This window comes from Colias eurytheme, chromosome 25 (genome assembly GCF_061535395.1).
Source record: "Colias eurytheme isolate Ceu_HAF_F1 chromosome 25, ilColEury1 Martin Lab GWU primary, whole genome shotgun sequence".
NCBI classification, from domain to species: Eukaryota; Metazoa; Arthropoda; class Insecta; order Lepidoptera; family Pieridae; genus Colias; species Colias eurytheme.
Window position 1 is genome coordinate 1384038 of NC_143004.1, and position 19251 is coordinate 1403288.

Below are 19251 nucleotides of genomic sequence, written 5' to 3' on the forward strand. Positions count from 1 at the left end.
ATTTTCTTTTTTATATTAAGACCCAATAAAAATAATTTTAACTTCTTATAGGTGGCAGCACTGGAACGTGGTGTGAGACAACTTAAGCAGCGGTGTGACAGGTGCACAGAGAAGTGCGATAAGATGCTCAGACGACTTGTCGTCGCTAGAGACGAACTTGGCAAATTCACGTAAGTTAATTTGTAACTTTTCTTGACTTTTTGTAACTTTTCTTGACTTTGGTATAAATCATACAGGAAGTATTCCATTAGCAGAATTCCTTCTTTAACTCTACTTCTATCATTACCGATACAACCAAAAATTTCCACTAAATGATTTGCACTCTTCACTTAAATGTTAATAAATAAATAACTTCCAGGAACGAATTAAACGCCTTCAACACCTGGATGGACGGTGCGTTCCGTACCCTTGAAGACAAAGAAGTAGCTTTATCTAAAGTGGACAATCTTTCCGGAGAAAGTGACGATGTTCGGGAATTCGTGTCTGATGTTATCGCACACCAAGCGGACCTAAGGTTTATAACTATGGCTGCGCAGAAGTTCGTCGATGAGAGCAAGGTATGAGTAAAACTAGATTAAAGGCTAAGTTTACAAGAAGTAGATATGCCATAGTATATGAAAGACCACATTAACCAAATTCTGAAGAAGTTCTCTTCTCTTATTTGTCATTTATATCGGGCAGACAAGATAACATATTTTAATGTTGTTAAATTGATGTAAGATTAATGTTTTTTTACTTATTGTAGAAGGAAGTTCACTTTTATGGAATAGAAATAACCGTGTAAATAGGTTAAGCAAAACTTAAATTGAGCTATAAATTTTATAAAATTTTAATAAATACTAGAGATTATTCGATTGGGAGATGTTTAAACTTATATTTTAGGGGTCGTTTTCGAATCGATATTACGTAAAATAGAAGTTTGTCGTTGATTTGTAAACATGTTCATTTTCCTTGTGATCTATACATATATTTTTTTAGCAAACTGTTGTGCTTTATGCATTTAAACCTTCTATACATATATTTTTAGCGAACTATTGTGCGTATAAGCATTTAAATCTAAATTTTTAAATGATTCGTCCGTTTCAACACAGGAATTCCTATCAATCCTGAACGAATACCGAACATCCCTCCCCACCCGTCTTGCGCACGTAAGCGCGGGCGGTGAAGGCGCAGTTCGGGAACGGGCCGGACTTGCTAGACGAAGACACGCGGAGTTGGCTGCACGTGCGCAACGATTGTTGGATAGATTGAGAGCTGCAAGTGAAGGGGCTGCGAGGTATTCTGATGCGTTGCAGAGGGCACAAAGATGGATGCATTCGGTAAGTGTCGGTAAAGGGTAGGAAAATGATGTATGATTATGTATTTTGAATGGTGGTATATAAAAGAGTGGGTATATACCTCGTTGATATGAACAGTCGGTTGAGCGTACGATTGTGACGTGATAGTAATGGGGTATATAGACACTATGTTAATATGTATAGAATAGATTTTTGAACTGAAATAAAAAAAAATATATAAATATATGAACTGAATGTGATGGAAGATGTAAGAGATAGCCGTTTTCTTAATAAACTTATTTAATTCTACTCCGGATGTACCTTTTTCACTAGTCCAAACGAAGTAACAATTCACATATTATACCTGCAATTGAATGCATATAAACATCTATAACTATGTATAAATATCAAAAATGTTAAATTAAAAAAATATCAAATTATTTATTTGCTACAAATATGTCGATATCTAATAAATAATAATGTATTCACATCTTAACAGTTGGAGCCACAAATCCGCACAGTACTATCCGAAGCGGTGGCTGGAGACCCGCGCTCTGTTGAAACACAACTGTCCAGAGCGAAGACTTTACATAGCGAAATACTGTCGCAGGGCAGACTTGTTGATAACGCTAAAGATGTAAGTTGGAATTGTAATAACATTACACACACAATTATGTTGAAATTATAATAATAGAAAAGTTGTAAGGGCTCACACACATACACAAAATACTTTTTTTAAATATATTGATCTTAATCCACGTTTTATACTGAGAAATGTAAATATAATATTCATTGATACATTTAAGAAAAATATTTTTCTACGATCGAATATGTAATGCATTCGTAAAGATAAGAAAGTACTTTTCAGATTTCTACTATGATAAATTTTTTAAAATTAATTCCAATGCATTATGACTTGTAATAACATGTGATATCTAAGAATAAAAAAATTAATAAAAATTCCTGCCTATACTAAATTTACTCTGACCACTTACAAAACGTCCTAAAACACCCTTTTCAAAATGCCCTAATCTACTTTCCAGGCGTGTGACCAGCTAGTAAAATCACTAGAAGGCAATCTAACACCATCAGAAATACGTCAACTAGAAGTACCAATCATCGAGTTACAAGAACGTTATGGGGAGATCAGCGAAGCGATAGCGGGCAAGTGTGGGGAGTTGGAAGCTGCGTTATTACACTGCCAGGGGTTGCAAGATGCGGCTGAGACTCAGGCCAATTGGTTGGCTCAAGCGGAGAATAATTACAAGTGAGTAGATATTTTAGATATTGACTGAACGGTTGGCTTCGTTGGTCGTGACCCTGCCTTCCAAGAAGTTGTGGGTTCGATTCCCACCCGGGGCAAATATTTGTGTGATGAACATCGATGTTTGCTCTGTGTCTGGGTGTTAATTGTCCTGAATATTTATATATTTTTATTTATAGATAATTCTGTACATATACCTAAGGGCCGATTTTTCAATGCTTGGATAAAACTTATTCGTTGAATAAAAAAAAACTACCATTTTAAAAACGTATTCTATTTGCCCGTATTTGACAGTTTACGTGACATTGTACAGTGCCACAAACTTATCTGACCCGGTGGCAAAAACTGGAACTACATGCCGCCATTTTGAAATGTCACATTTTCACAGACTTTTCATACGGAATATTTTGTTTATATAAAAGAAAGCGACATCAGTGACACTGTCACCGGGTCAGATAAGTTTGTGGCACTATACATAATATTATCGTGTAATACTTTATTGGACGGATAAGTTTTATCCAAGCATTGAAAAATCGGCCCTAAATCAAATAAAATTTATATTTATGTGTTCTACAATAAACTTAAAAATTTCCAGGAGTCAACAGTCAAAACCCGCGTCACTAATTCGCGAGCGTCTAGACGAGCAAATCCGGGAACATCGCATGGTGCAAGGGGAAGTAGAAGCTAGACGAGCTGCTTTAGCGCAATTACCGGCTGCAGCTAGAGAGGCTGCTAGAACTCCTTCCAATGCTAGGATAGCTAATAAGCTGGAACAACGTGCTCAGGACTTGTATACAAGGTGAGTTTAAAACCTGGTTGAAAGATAGCAGAACATTTAAAAAAAGTACACTAGGTGAGAACACCAGGTTTAAAAGATCGTAGAAATTTAAAAAAGATAGTTTGTGCAGAACACGCCTCGGAAGTGAAACTTCTTTGGCAAGATTCAAAGATAGCAAAATCGTCGCCGTACGTCACGTGACGGTATTGTCATGGGACCTTGATATTTTACTCTCAACGCGTATAAGGAAGTTTCACTTCAAAAAATATGCAAATGGAAGAAGATAGTTTGAATAAAAATAGTGGTGTTAAAATGTAACGTGCAGATTTAGTGGAATATATTTCGTGTCGCTAATTATTTTATTCTATAAACGTTTTTTAATATTAATTTGTATTTAATTTAATTTATAAAAATGACACAGATAGCAAATATGCCCCGGATTCATATTATGACTTAAATTGCGATATATTATTATTAATACTTATTTTTGTAAATTACCTTACAGATACGAGAAACTCGTCGAACGCGTGACCCACCGCGGTCAGTTCTTAGACGAGGTGATGTCAGAACTGACCCAATGGACCAACCAAGCGGCTAAACTTGATACTGCCCATGCGCAGTTGGTTGAAATGTCAGATGGAAGGGAGTTAGCACGTCTGTCGCAGGCAGAGCTCGCCGCACGACTGAGCGATTTGGCGCACGCTAGGTGATTATATTGATTTTAAATTTGATGCTACCCGCATTTTTGTGTGTTTTAAAAAATATATGTAAACAGGTTTAATTAGTTTAGCAATGGATAGTAAATGGAAGCTTAGCTGATTATTTAACTTACTGTTTTTTTTCGGTATCCGTAACTGTATCATTTTCACGTAGAAATTGACTCAAACAACTTACTTTGCTAAAATATAACGTCAATTCATGTCACTATGATTTCGAACCCAAACATGTTTTCTTTATTTTTCATCTTCATCAAGCTTCATAAGGAATATAGCATATTTTATTTATTACGTCACACAGGAATTAAAAAACAATATTTTCTAATTAATAATAATTATTTAACAGAGACAAGAACATGCCCCTAGTAGAGGAATGCCTCCGCGCCGGTCGACAGTTGGTCGCCAAGAAGGATGTCACAGACACGCACGTTGTTAGGGACAAGTTGAAGGTAAGATTGGAAAATTGTTTAAATGTATAGAAAACTAGTGGTCCACCCCGGCTTCGCCCGTGGTACATATTTCGCAATAAAAGGTAGCCTATGTCCTTTCACGGGTATCAAAATTTCATGCAAATTGGTTCAGTAGTTTAGGCGTGATTGAGACAGACAGAGTTACTTTCGCATTTATAATATTAGTATGGATTAGGTGTTTTTTTTCTATGGTTTTGTTGTTTATTTATTCCTAGAATCATGAGTGCTTAGAATGAATAATTTGAATATAATTAATTAAAAAGAAGTATTTGTGAGATGGATATAACGTGTTAAAACTTTACGTGCATACAAATATGGACACAACGCTTCATAATATGTATATGTATTATTAATATTTCGCATTTTTTTTGCATTTCAGTATTATTTTGTGTTAAAGTGTTATTTTAACGACCATCAAAACTTTTTACATCTCAATAGTTGTTTTAATAAAATCTTGTTAAAACTATACCTTTTTGTATCTCAGATCGTTTAAAACTAAATTATAATTTAGTATCATAAATATAATGTTTTTTTGCAGGCCATAGAAAACCAATGGCGCGACTTCAACACGAGTTTGGAAGAGAAACAAAAACTGTCCAAGCAAAAGAGCGATCAATTGAACCAATACGAAACTCTGCGCTCACAGGTATGTTTTTTTTTATCTTAAAATTATGAATAAGTATTTGTATACAGAACTGCTGAACTGAGGTGGCTCAAATGATAGACACGGGTTCAATCCCGCTCAAAATTTAAATGAATGAACTATAAATTCTTTGCACACTAAATACAAAATAACAAAATTTATGTTCTAACAAAACCTTTTCTGTTTATTTTCTGTAAATTTACTGATACATAATTTTACCTCTTAGCATTAGGTAATGTTTGTGGGGTTTATGTTTGTCAAACTTTTACATTTAATAGAACCTTGCAAAAAAGTCTTACTAATTATTAAGCTATTGCATAGCTTCTATCGCGGGCCTTGAGCGCGGGGACCGAATCCAGAAATTCCGTAACGAAAAAACCTCACGCTCCCCACGGGGACGGGCGCGGAGGTGTGGCTTGAAGGCATAGCATGCAATAGCTTTACCGCGGCAGTCCCCGAGTGACACACGTCTTTTTTTGTTTTATTTTTAGTTTCGAACCCAGTGTTATAATTCTTATGAACCAATTTACTAAATGTCTATTTTCGTATATTTATTCTAAACCACTAATCGTTCTCAGGTCCTAGAATGGCTCCAAAGCATGGAGACACGTGTTAGCCACCTACGACCGGTCGCGGTCGACTTGGACGTGATCAAACAGCAAATGGACGAAATACGACCAATCGCCAAGGAGTATAGGGACTTCTCTATTACAGTTGATAAGGTAATTATAAAGATATGTGCGGAAATAATAATAAAAAAAAATAAAAAAATACAATTGTATGGAAATGTATTTAATGAGGGTAGTTGGTGATTTAGTTATATTGTTGTATCTGGTTGTAATTTTCGAATAACGGTGGGCTCAATGCATTGCAAATAATACCAGATTACCTCTTTTATTCAGTCTTATTTGACCAGACTATAAAATAAATAACATTTTCGTTTTTGTCTCTGAAAACATCAGTTTCTTAAACCAGTTTTTGGGTGAAAAATTTTTTTCTTATTTAATGATGGCAATCCATTCCTTTAACCAGTATTTTGGCCATACATTTTGACGAGTGAATGTGTATATTAAAGCTCGATCTTAAACCAGTATTTGACTGACAAATTATAAATGAATGTTAATTTTAAAACCCATTATAAATAAATAGCTAATAATATATTTTCTTTCTCAGTTGAACGAAGCAGGCGCAGTCTATGAGGCATTGTCTCGCGGTGAACGAGCAGAATCTCCGCGTAGGAGACACGTCTACAGCCCTACTAAGCGGCATACACCTAGTGAGTATTAGAATTAATATAGTTTTATTATTATTCTCATTTTATTTAGTAGTAATACGTTGTGGAAGAGATAACAAACAATAAATTAAAAGCATGCGTTAATATTTTTGTCATGTAATATTAAAAAGTGATATAAACTACGGTTAAAGTAGTATAGTAGTAGTAACTAAAGGTTAAAATGTAGATAACACACCTGTTCAAATATACATGTATATAATACATACACACGCACGCATGTACGCACGCGTGTGCGTAGATTCACACATACGCACACGCATATACATTATTCTTTCATTTTCTTGCCATTAAATTACTTTTCACATTAACTAAATATACAGTAAACATATATAACCTATACATGTATATACACTGGGGAAAAAAATGCCTCGACGCAGTGTCACCAATCTATACAAATAATAATATTATAAAGAGGAAAGGTTTGTATATATGTATGTATGGTTTTCACGCATAAACTACTGGACCGATTTTGATGAAATTTGGCACAGATAATCTTTAGACCCTGAGAAAGAACATAGGCTACCTTTTATTGCGAAATATGTACCACGGGTGAAGCCGGGGTGGACCGCTAGTATTCAATATAATGTCCAAAATTAAGTTAAAAATTCAATATGGCGTCCAAAATCTAGTTTTTAACTTATATTACCTACAGGCCGCACCCTGGACACCCGCTCCCCGTCCCCGGGCAAGGGTGGAGTGGTGAGTCCCGCGTCAGCACATTCTGCGTCTAGCGGGTTCTCATCCAGGCGGTCTAGCCAGGATGGGTTCCATCTTGAAGGTATGTTTTGTCCAATTTTAGTGGTAATGATCAAAATAAATAAATAAATATTATAGGACATTATTACACAAATCGACCTAGTCCCACAGTAAGCTCAATTAAGGCTTGTGTTGTGGGTACTAGGCGACGATACATATAATATTTATAATAAATACATATATAGATAATAACACCCAAACCCAAGAACAAATAATTGAGTTCATCACACAAATATTTGCCCTGACCGGGGATCGAACCCGGGACCGTCGGCTCAGTAGGTAGTTACTTTACCACTGCGCCAACCGCGTCGTCAAAAAATTGTGTGTATCTTAATAATTTTGTTATATTGTTGCTTCTTTAAAACTTCGCATTCGAATGTTTAGCACTTATATTTTACAGTATAGCGAATAAACAATGATTATGTGATTACTTTACCTACTTCGCTGGCAACTAGCGTGAAAATTAATTATACAATATTAAATTTATATGTTTACCAAATTTCTTCACAATCCGTTCTTATAACTTTATGGTTAACTATTAACATCTTCACGTCCATTCTATTTTCACATTTTTAATAATTCATTTTCTCGTAGATTTGTCGCCTGTACAACAACAAATATCAGAAATAAACAACCGCTACGAGCTGATCGGAGCTAAACTGTCAGACAGACAGAATGAACTCGACGCCATGAGAGAGGAAGTTAAGAAGCATCTGGATAGCTTCAGGACTTTGAACAACTTCTTAGATAAGGTATTGTATATTTATTTTTCTTTATTTAGGATAAAAAAACAATTATACATTAAAAACAGACATACATTAACAGACATACATATAATAAGCGAATTGTAAAAATTCTATATAAATTTTTATCTAAACCTATGTGGGGTGTCACAAGGTACCGCTTTTGGTCCGTTACTGTTTGTTAGCTATGTTAATGACCGAGTTGTAAAATTTATTGGATAAATAGGTTGTAGTTGTCGTAAATGTTTCCTTAGTTAAAAATGTGATCGAATATTATGGTCAAGAGAGTAAAATGATAGATGATATTAATATAAATATATTATTGTTAACTAACTTTGTAATTATAGCAGATCCTATGAAGAAAATATGAATAAATATTGTAGTAGTAACGATATACATAATTAATGAAACAAAAATGAAAACTACTAATGTTAAATTATATTTTTTATCATCAGGTGCAAAGGCAATTGCCTAAAGAATCTGTGCCCAGTACAAAGGAGGAAGCTGATAAAATTATCAAACAATCACGCGCCGTTCTCGAAGAGATGTATGAGAAACAGAGCATTCTTGACTCTACCAAGACCCAGGTAAGAAATTATGAACTACTACTAAGAATCGATTTACTTTATTGTGATAATATGACGGTTTTTATATAATTATAAAATGTATTGTAAGAAAATTTCAGCTTTAAACTTTAAACGAAAAAAAACAGTATATAAAACATTCAGAATTGTTTCTTTAGACCAAATATAAGTATTTGTTCAATTTGCAAGTAACGAAGATTAGGTTTCCATAAAAAGAGCGTGAGACAAGATTCAAAGATACCAAAATCGTCGCCTTACTCCATGACGTGACGGTATTGCCATGACGCATTGAAATTTTACTCTCAACGCGCCTAAAGAAGTTTCATTTCAAAAATGTGTAGTGTATCTTGAATCTAATGTATTATATTATTTCAATTCAATAATTATTTTTCATTAAATCAGGTGCGTGAACTGTTAAAACGCAAGCAAAGTGTGCAAGGTGCTGACCGGCTTCAGGACGAAGTGACTGATGTTGCGTCTCGATGGAAGGCGCTGCATGATGCTTTTAAGGAGAAGTAAGTGTATAACTAACATGGTAATACTTAGTTTTGTAGTTATGCTTTTATATTGGTTTTAATTAGTATAGCAAAATAATCAAATAAGACAGTAATTACTGGGAGAGAAAAATGAGTATCATAGCAAAAAATTATACACGAAAGATGACATCATTATATTAAGTTAAATGGCGACGATTTTTTTTTCATAATTCATTGACAAATGACAAGCGTGGTCTAAGATGGAGCATGCTGACCTAATAAATGCCTATTCACTTTTCTTTTGAACAAGTCCAGATTATAATATTATCGGGAAACACGGAGGCCGGAAGATTCTTCCATTCCTTGCTGGTATGCACAAATAAACAATAACACATAATTATGTAATTCCAGAATCCAACTTATGGAAGAAATGAAAGAACTATTAGACACACATAGCAGTTTATCCCTATGGCTCAGTGCTAAAGAGCGCATGATGGGTGCACTCGGACCGATCTCCTCTGATTCAAGGATGGTGCAAACGCAAGTGCAGCAGGTGAGGATATGTATAGAAATAGTTTAATCCCATCAAAAACATCCTGTAAAAAACCCAAGTCTCGCAGCTCAGTCTTTCTACCGTCAAAAGTTGTGAGATCCATGTAATACCAAGTCGGTTAATCTATTTAGTGTCTACTTGAAGGACCTTCTGTCTTAAGTTATTACATAAGTTATTATCATGCCAATATTAAAAATATTTAACGTTTTAAACAAATAGATCGACTTGGACATCGCTTGATTTGATTATTAGTATGTATCACACTACACAGCACGACGGGCCAGCGACCAACAGGAACGAGAGTTTCAATCGCGTGAGGCGCGAGAGACTAAAGAATCTAATATAATATTGTAATATTCATTTTGTTTTCATGCGATGTCCAAGTCGATCTATTTGTTTAAAACGTTAAATATTTTTAATATTGGCATGATAATAACTTATGTAATAACTTAAGACAGAAGGTCCTTCAAGTAGACACTAAATAGATTAACCGACTTGGTATTACATGGATCTCACAACTTTTGACGGTAGAAAGACTGAGCTGCGAGACTTGGGTTTTTACAGGATGTTTTTGATGGGATCTCACTTCTTTTTGTAGAGCCTTTCTTTTTGATACCACCACCAACCACCAACTGCATAAATAACTTTGTAATCCCATATATTTATATGGGATTACAAAGTTATTTATGCCATCTTTTCCCCTGTCCAGGTGCAAGTACTCCGCGAAGAGTTCCGCGGTCAACAACCGCAGCTCTCTCATTTACAAGATGTCGCCAGTTCTGCGTTACAGAAGTTGCCCCACGATGACCCTGATGTCAGGAAACTGGCCCAGAAGGTCCAGGACCTGCAGGATAGGTGGAACGATCTGTTGAATAAGTGAGTTGATGTTTACAAGTTTAGGGGATTAAAAATTGATTGGATTTGGTGTAGAGTTAAAGGGCAAATATACTTATAAGTCTATAGATAAAGGCATATTTATTTAGTAGCAAGGAAGTAACTAAAACAGTTATAATAATGCATTATGGAATATCCACTTTCATTGAATCCTTGTAAATGAAAATGTCAGTTATAACATTTGAAATAACATTAGCGGGTTCATAAGATTCTACCAAAAATGTTTTAGCAGTTATTAAAGTGAAGTCCCATATCCCCTAGTGGGGTAAGGGGCAGATGCATTATACATCTGTTTCACTGATCGATTTTCTTTACGGACAAGTAGGAGATTCCTACCAGTCCGAGACATGTTTTTTATTCGTCTCCACCGGGAATCGAACCCAGAACCCCTCGGTGTTACGCTCACACGTCAACCACTGTACCAAGGAGGCGGTCAAGCCATTAGATTAGCCGTTTAGCCATTTTTAGTAGTCATTCAAACCCAAATATTAACCAGATTAGAGCATAACCAATATGCCAATTGTTTGGCGAATTGTGTGGACTATTTTATTAATTAAATCATGTGACCTTGTATTACCACAATTCTGAAAAATAAATAATTTGAATTTGGATTAACTAAAATCTGAATATTTTCCTTTCTAGGTTGGAACAACGTGCAGAAAGTCTAGGAGCAGCCGCAGACACATCTCGCGAATTCGACGCTGGTCTAGAACGATTGCGTAACGCGTTACACACAATCGCTGACAAGTTGGATGATGTGTCAGCGAGACAGGAGCCCGCTGACCAGCTGAGGGAGGTGGAGGTATGTATGAGGAAATTTTAAATTGATGATTTGTATTTGTTTAGATATACCTTGATTGAGGATGGTATATCTGGTAGTTAAGTCAGAATATTGCTAATTTAGCGACATCCGATAATCGATGTTTATGACTTCATTTTATTTGCAATTGAATCATTAAGTATTTAATAATTTCTAAGAATTAGTGCCTTTTAATTAATCAAATGCATTGAAGAAGGTCTAGAACTAATATCTTGCTCAATTTATAATAATGAGTGTGATATATGCAATTCTTTATAATAATTGATCTATCCAGAATATTTTTTGAGAACAGAAGGACCAGTTTCTTAAATCCTGCCCTGTTAAATTAGTGATCTGCTTAAAATAGTATTAAAAACATATCCTGAAATTTGATATTATCTAGTTTCGTAATATTTATACCCGGCGCGGCCTAAGATGATCCCTATGACAGTTCGTCTTAGTGATTGCTCGTATGATGGATCGTGTCGATACTTTACTATTTTATAGGCTAAGGCGTGGTTTGCATTCAGCCACGTCGGTAAACATGTTTTTACAAATATTATAAAATGTAATGTAATGTCTATTATGTAAACGAAACGGTAAGTAAAACGAAAGTTTTCCAAAACATTAAAATGCACCTTATCATTTTCTCGTAATCTTTAACCCGTTTAACACAGTGTATATTATTTTATCATGAAAATGGAATCCCCCATTTAATTTTTCTAAAAAACTTATATTATCATAGGTAAGTAAATTAACGCGAACGGTAATTAATTAATTAATTATGCTGCGATCTTCTGTTCCATTCAATAGAGAATGAACTATAGCTTAAGCATGGAAAAAATGTGAACTCGTTTCCATTATCGAAATTTGTTTATCGATACTTTCCGCACTAGTCGATAAATGCCAACGATGTAAGTTTTGAAGGACGTAAACGTAAAGTCAGATTGATATAATTTCTCGTAAATGTTAAGAATTGTTATAATTCCAACGGAATATCATTGTAAAGGCATAAAGCTACGTAAAAATTAATAAATGCCATTTTTAGACGCCTCCAATACGTTTCTAATTTAATGGTGACGCCATTACAAGTTTGTCTCTTGAGAATAACTGTCAGTGTCATAGGGATCATCTTAGGCCGCGCCGGGTATAAATGATTTAAGAATAAGAATAAATACGATTACTCGCCCTGACCATGCGGACGTCGCGGGTTCGAATCCTGCTGCGTTAATTTTTATATTTTTTTTTTTCAAAATTTCATAAATTTTGAAATACTTCCAGAACCTAGAACGCCAGCTGGAAGGCCAGCGTCCACTCCTAGCTGATCTGGAAGCAGCTGGAGCAACTCTAGCCGAAGTGCTGGGCGAGGCCAGCTCGAGGCAGGACATACAGAGCAAGCTGGCCGCGGCCGCGAGGCAATACGACCAGCTGCAGAGGAAGCTGGATAATAAGAAGGCAGAGATTGAAGCGGCGCTCAAGTTAGTATTTTTCTGTAAAACCTTTTTATGAAAAATGTTTTCTTTCAGCTGAAAACGTAATTTTTGGGGTGTCAAATATTTTTTCTTTTTATGTTTTATAATTCTTAAGACTGTTTTTTTAATGTGATCTTAATCTTAATACTATTATAAAGGATGTATGGATGTATGGATGTTTGTTACTCTTTCACGTAAAAACTACTGAACCGATTACAATGAAATTTAGCACACATATAGAGGGTAACTTGGATTAACACATAGGATAGGTTTTATCCCGGAAATCCCACGGGAACGGGAACTATGCGGGTTTTCCTTTGAAAACGCGGGCGAAGCCGCGGGCGGAAATCTAGTCTTCTATCATTTATGCTTATTATGCTTTATTTTGGCGTTGTCATACGATGTTATGAGTGGCTTCAATTCAAAAAAATGTTCACACTTCCCATGTTATTATTTTTTTGTGTCAAATCTTTGTTTTTATAGTTTTTCCTATTATAAATCTATAATGCTTCGTGCGTAGGGACGGTCGCAGCATCGAGGAGGGTGTGGCCCGCACGCTGGGCTGGCTGGGCGCGGAGCTGGGCGCGCTGCCGGCCCGCCTGCTCGTGTCGGCGGACCGCGCGCGACTGCACGCGGCGCGCGACGCGCACGAGCCGCTCTACCGCGGCCTCACGCAGCGCGAGCACGAGCTCGTCATGCTGCTGGACAAGGGTGAGCGCGCACATACAGACACTACGCACGAGCCGCTCTACCGCGGCCTCACGCAGCGCGAGCACGAGCTCGTCATGCTGCTGGACAAGGGTGAGCGCGCACATACAGACACTACGCACGAGCCGCTCTACCGCGGCCTCACGCAGCGCGAGCACGAGCTCGTCATGCTGCTGGACAAGGGTGAGCGCGCACATACAGACACTACGCACGAGCCGCTCTACCGCGGCCTCACGCAGCGCGAGCACGAGCTCGTCATGCTGCTGGACAAGGGTGAGCGCGCACATACAGACACTACGCACGAGCCGCTCTACCGCGGCCTCACGCAGCGCGAGCACGAGCTCGTCATGCTGCTGGACAAGGGTGAGCGCGCACATACAGACACTACGCACGAGCCGCTCTACCGCGGCCTCACGCAGCGCGAGCACGAGCTCGTCATGCTGCTGGACAAGGGTGAGCGCACACATACAGACACTACACGCACACGCACACGTATACGCCAGATGGAGCACACGCGCGTATGCACGCAAGCACGCACACATTGACATAGATAGAAGGGGTCAAAATGCATATACACCCATGCACATGACACACACACGTAGACGTAAATAGAAGGGATCAAAGTGCGTATGCACGCAAGAACGTATACACACACATATGCAGACATGCGTATACGCTGGAAAGATTACACGTACGTTTGCACGCATGTACGCACACACATGCGTGCAAGCACGACAGAAGTGTGTGTATACACATTTAACACGCGTATACGCTAAAGGAGTACGGGTATATATGCACGCAAAACACGCACACACGCGTATACTTAAAAGAGAGTACACGTACGTATACGCGCACGCATTCGTATATGCTCTGTTGATAAAGAGATCAACATGCTGATCAACGTCGTACAACTCGACAAAGGTATGCATGTGTGCTCACACACATTCAAACACAGAGTTCCTTATTTTTAGGTGTTATTTACAGATTTAAAGCTTTAAAATCATTAAAATCGGTCAGTCTTTATTTCTTAAATGAATTCTTATTATTAAATGATTCATATTCAAATCAAACAAGAAATTACTATTTATATATTTCTCATATATGCCGTTCAATTATTTAACTAACCTTTAATTAATGACTTATAATAATTATAATTAGCCTAACCCTTTATTAATGAATTATAAGAAATGCATTAAGAAACATTTAATTGACTTGTCATAAAGAGTTATAATTAATTGACATGTTGTGTTCTAAAGGTCGTGAAATGGAGAAGAAACCAGCTTTCGCCGGACTTCGCAAAGACCTGGACAGGATTCAGAGCCAGTGGGACAAACTGAAGAGAGAGACAGTCGATAGATACAACAGACTACAGACAGCTACGGTAAGACTATATTAATTACAATTTTTAATCATTTAGGTTAACTTTAAGTAGAATTTATTGGAAGATTAGTAATAGAAGTTTTACTTCTAACACGTATACTCGGTTTAGTTTAGATTAACATATGCTTAAGGTTACTTTTGGTTAGATGTTCAATTAATTTTTACTAAAGTCACAAAGATTGGTCGTTAAACAAAAGACTGTCAGATGTTTCACATCCTAGCTTATTGTATATATTAAAAATACTGTACGACTCTCATTATAATCTGCAGCCAATTTCGACAAAAAATAACCTATTTTTCAACACACTCATTTAACCAAATATATTATTTGCAGGAACATTGCCGTAAATACAGTAAAGCGCAAGAATCTTTCTTACCCTGGCTCAGTGAGGTGGAAACTCGTCTTCGGGAATTACCACCGGTCGCTTTCACTCGGAAAGAGTTGGAGCGGCAGTTGAGAGACTTGCAGCATATCAGGAACGATGTTTGGAAGAGGTTGGTTTATATCAGGAGTAATATTGGTTTAAAAAAATGTCTGTAGAAATCTTGGTACTAAACATGGCCGTCTGAATTTCTGACTGAAATAATTGTGTGCAAAATTAATCTAATATATAAGAGAATCGGATAAACATTTGTTTTTGATACCCCTTAGTCATAAGAGTTCTTACTCTGTCTTCTGTCTTCAGAACAACGTTAACTATATATTGTAGAATTTTTTGTTGTATATTATGTATAAAATATATTTCCAGTCACTACGACTGATAAAAAATAAGTCTTTAAATCGATGATAATTTTAAACAAATTTTAAACGCATACATTTATTATAGGTCCGGTGAATACGAAAACAACAGGACGCTTGGAGAAACCTTTATATCAGCTTGTGATGTGGACCAAGAGATTGTTAGAAAACAACTCGATACCATGAAGGAGAAATGGGATAGGATTAATAATGGTACGTTGTACTCTGGAAAAAATCTATCTGCAACTATCTAAGTTAAAAAAGGGCAGAAGTTCTTAAAAAATAATAATATTATGTTTCGTATTTGTTCCACATCTTTAAATATATTACTATTGTTTCTTGTTAGATATAGTGTTATCTATCCTAAATTCACAAGATCGATTTATATTGCCAATTTATACACTATCTAATGACTTATTCATTAAACTTCACACTTACTCCATCTATAAATATTTTGAATTTGTTATTTTTGGTTTTATGGCTTTCCTTACCCATATTAGATACCGCCATTTTTTTCTATAAATTGATGTACTCATTTTTTCCACAGAGGTGCTCCAACAAATCGAATACCTAGAGTCAACTAGTCGCAAATTAGGCGAATTCCTCGAAAAAGTTAGAGCCGTGGAAGCCCCTCTCGCGAGATGCGAAGAGCGTCTAGAAGCGGCTTTACAATCTCCGCCCAGTGTTGCTAAGGATGCTGTGGCGAGATTGACTGAACATGTGCATGCTTTACGAGCACCTTTACAGGTAATATATGATTTTAAGCTATTGCATAGCTTCTATCGCGGGCCTTAAGCGCGGGGACCTAATCGAGAAATTCCGTAACGAAAAAACCTCACGCTCCCCACTCCGCCGGGCGCGGAGGTGTGGCTTGAAGGCATAGCATGCAATAGCTTTACCGCGGCAGTCCCCGAGTGACACACGTCTTTTTTATATATGCAAGCCAACTTACATTAGTACTGTAAAACGCAATTTTGTTCTCTAATAGTTTCGAACTTCATTACATTTTAACTGTATAATCATTTTCTAATATTAATCTACTTATGTTCGTTTTACTTATACTTATAAAAATTGTTGTCTGTGATCTTTTCTTACAAATCTGTCAAAATTATAAGATTTTGACAGAATTAAAAAAAAACATATGTTCAGATATTTTTAGGAAAGTGTTGCTATTTTAGGATTTCCACACGCTTAATCTATATTTATTTAAAATATGTAATAATTTTTTAAATTGTTTTAAAACTGCCAAAACGATTATTAATTTATTTTTTATTATTTCATAGAGCGTGAACATAGCAGCAGATGACATTGTCTCTCTAGCTCAAGAATTCAGCGGTCCAGAAGCTGCTGCAAGAGCACGCGCTACGTTGGACGAAACCGCATTAGGTTTGGCTGAGCGGTTGGAGAGGTTGGATAGTGGCACTCAACGGGCCGCTGATGAGTTGGCTGGAGTTGCAAAGGCTGTGGCTTTCTTCCAGGTTAGTTTGAGACTTAGCATTTAAAGCAAGGAAAGAGCTATTTTCTTGGGGAGGGTAAGAAAGATCGAGTTAGCGATAGTAGTGTCTTGTTATGATAAAATTGTCTTATAAATATTCAGAAAAACATGTACAAGTTCTGAACGATACATTCCGAAGTAAAGTACCTGTTCCGAACTGGTGATAAATTATTATTTTTCTGTATTTTTAACGATTCAAAAGCGCTTCTCAACGAAGTCTAGTTGGATATGTGTTTAGTTTGAGACTGACTTTATTAAACGTGGTTAAAAAGGAGAACTATGACTTTGCTAATACATTTTTGTTTTATGAAGTCTTATGTTGCTTAATTTTCAATCTGAGTTAAATAACAAAATGAAAATTATATATACCCCAAAAGATATTTCTTAACTTAGTGTAAAGTTGCGAAAGGTCTTATATTTTATTGTTTCTTTGTATATGTAATTGTTTTATTAAAACAGGACAAAGTAAAAGGCGTGTCCGGTAACATGTCCGAATTAGAAAAGGAACTAGACGCCATGAAACCACCGGGACGCGATATAAAGGCAGTTAGAGCGCAAATAGACGAAGTGAACAAGTTCTTTAGTAAATTGGAGCGAGCGGAAGATTGGATCGCTGATGTGGAACGTACTGGGGAGAACCTGATTGATGGTGGATATGGGGATACTTCGAAGGCCAGGGAGCATGTAAGTTTGGAGCATTTTGACATTTTTTTGTAAATATTTAGAAAAATTACAGCATGCAGATCGTTATAATGGCTTGACTGTGTTAAAAACTACATAAATTATAAATTAAAACATAGACATTAGAGATCTTTGATACCATTCTTTACTCGAAATGACGTTTTTGTCAAAATATCCTGAAAATGTTTTATGCATTACAGAACATGTAAAAAATAATAGTGCCTACATTTCCTAATGATGGCTATCATTTTCAGCATATTTTTTACTAGATATAGAAATCATTTTACGTATTAAATTTTTGAAAAAAATATCTAAGAAACAACTTATTAAAAATGGTGTTTCTTCTCCATTTTCGCTTCCATTGTTTAAATTATTTTTATTTTAATAGTCGAATTTTCTCAGTTCTCAGTATTTTAAAAGTATTAATAAGTGAATTTTCCATTAAAACAGGTGGAAGGTCTCCGCAAACACCTAAGGAAGATGGAGGAACGAACCCGCGCGCGGGAACAGGACTTAGATGATACTCTCAGTAAATTGGAGGCGTTCTACAAGGCTTATGATTCCGTTATGGATGATATTGACGAGGTATTTATAGTGTAACTTTGTTTATATGTATGTTTGTTATTTCTATGCACCTTATATTTTGGAAATAAAGTTTATTGTTTATTGTTATTGTAATTGTTTATTGTTTGTGTGATTTTAATTTACTAGTTTATGAGGTGTATATGTATAACTTGAATAATGCTAAACGACTGATGGAGTACTTCTGATAAATTATTTTAGATAAAATTTAAGTATGAAATTATTTTCAAAGTATATAGCAACGTATCAGTTCTGGAAGAAATATTGACCAGATAAAATATAAGAATAATTCTTATTTGGCAATGTTGTATCGAATTTGATTCTTTTAATGTGTTTATGACACTAAATATTAGTATTGAAATTAATGTTGCCTAATTTAACTTATTTATAATTTAACGAACCTGTAAAATTAATTTGAATTTAAACCACACTGTCAAAATTACAAAACCGTAACGATAGAAATTATCCTTTATCATAAATTAATTAATTATTATTGACGTGACAACGTCTTAAATTAGGTTGCGACTGGGAGTCACTTATGAAAAAGTGTAACGCTCGGTAACGTTACGATGAGTCACCGAACGAGAGAGAGGCCCGCCGAATGCCTTGAGTCTCTCTCCCACTCAACTATGATCGAGAAAAAGACGTTGTCACGTAAAATCTTCGCCCGTAAAACCGACTTTACAGGCAACCATTTTTTTTTAACAAGTATTTATTTATCCTTCACCAGGCGGCAGAACAAGTGCACAGCCTGAAACCGGTGTCCTCCGACGTGGACCAAATTAGATCCCAACAGAAGGACTTCTCGGATCTAAAGCAGCGGACCTTAGAGCCGTTGGGCCAGAATGTTACCCACTGTAACAAGGTTTGTTTGTTTGTTACTTTGTCACTTGTTTCTCAGTTTTTAAGTGTAACTTTAGGCGCGTTGAGAGTTGAAATTTTTCATG

At 36.2% G+C, this 19251-nt stretch overlaps 1 protein-coding gene across 1 annotated transcript in view; it reads left to right on the top strand.

The window, feature by feature from the left end:
• Positions 1 to 19251, top strand: part of shot (dystonin-like protein short stop) — an 86905-nt gene that overhangs the window by 13107 nt on the left and 54547 nt on the right. The window contains exons 4-31 of the mRNA XM_090116091.1: positions 52 to 170; positions 359 to 557; positions 1092 to 1319; positions 1777 to 1914; positions 2321 to 2544; positions 3137 to 3340; positions 3825 to 4025; positions 4382 to 4484; positions 5044 to 5155; positions 5731 to 5870; positions 6322 to 6424; positions 7095 to 7220; positions 7793 to 7950; positions 8397 to 8528; positions 8928 to 9040; positions 9413 to 9554; positions 10264 to 10430; positions 11091 to 11250; positions 12529 to 12725; positions 13240 to 13430; positions 14684 to 14808; positions 15142 to 15302; positions 15635 to 15759; positions 16094 to 16293; positions 16830 to 17024; positions 17501 to 17725; positions 18173 to 18307; positions 19035 to 19169. Coding sequence (XP_089972217.1) covers positions 52 to 170; positions 359 to 557; positions 1092 to 1319; positions 1777 to 1914; positions 2321 to 2544; positions 3137 to 3340; positions 3825 to 4025; positions 4382 to 4484; positions 5044 to 5155; positions 5731 to 5870; positions 6322 to 6424; positions 7095 to 7220; positions 7793 to 7950; positions 8397 to 8528; positions 8928 to 9040; positions 9413 to 9554; positions 10264 to 10430; positions 11091 to 11250; positions 12529 to 12725; positions 13240 to 13430; positions 14684 to 14808; positions 15142 to 15302; positions 15635 to 15759; positions 16094 to 16293; positions 16830 to 17024; positions 17501 to 17725; positions 18173 to 18307; positions 19035 to 19169 — 4458 coding nt within the window. The remainder of the gene's footprint in view (positions 1 to 51; positions 171 to 358; positions 558 to 1091; positions 1320 to 1776; positions 1915 to 2320; positions 2545 to 3136; positions 3341 to 3824; positions 4026 to 4381; positions 4485 to 5043; positions 5156 to 5730; positions 5871 to 6321; positions 6425 to 7094; positions 7221 to 7792; positions 7951 to 8396; positions 8529 to 8927; positions 9041 to 9412; positions 9555 to 10263; positions 10431 to 11090; positions 11251 to 12528; positions 12726 to 13239; positions 13431 to 14683; positions 14809 to 15141; positions 15303 to 15634; positions 15760 to 16093; positions 16294 to 16829; positions 17025 to 17500; positions 17726 to 18172; positions 18308 to 19034; positions 19170 to 19251) is intronic.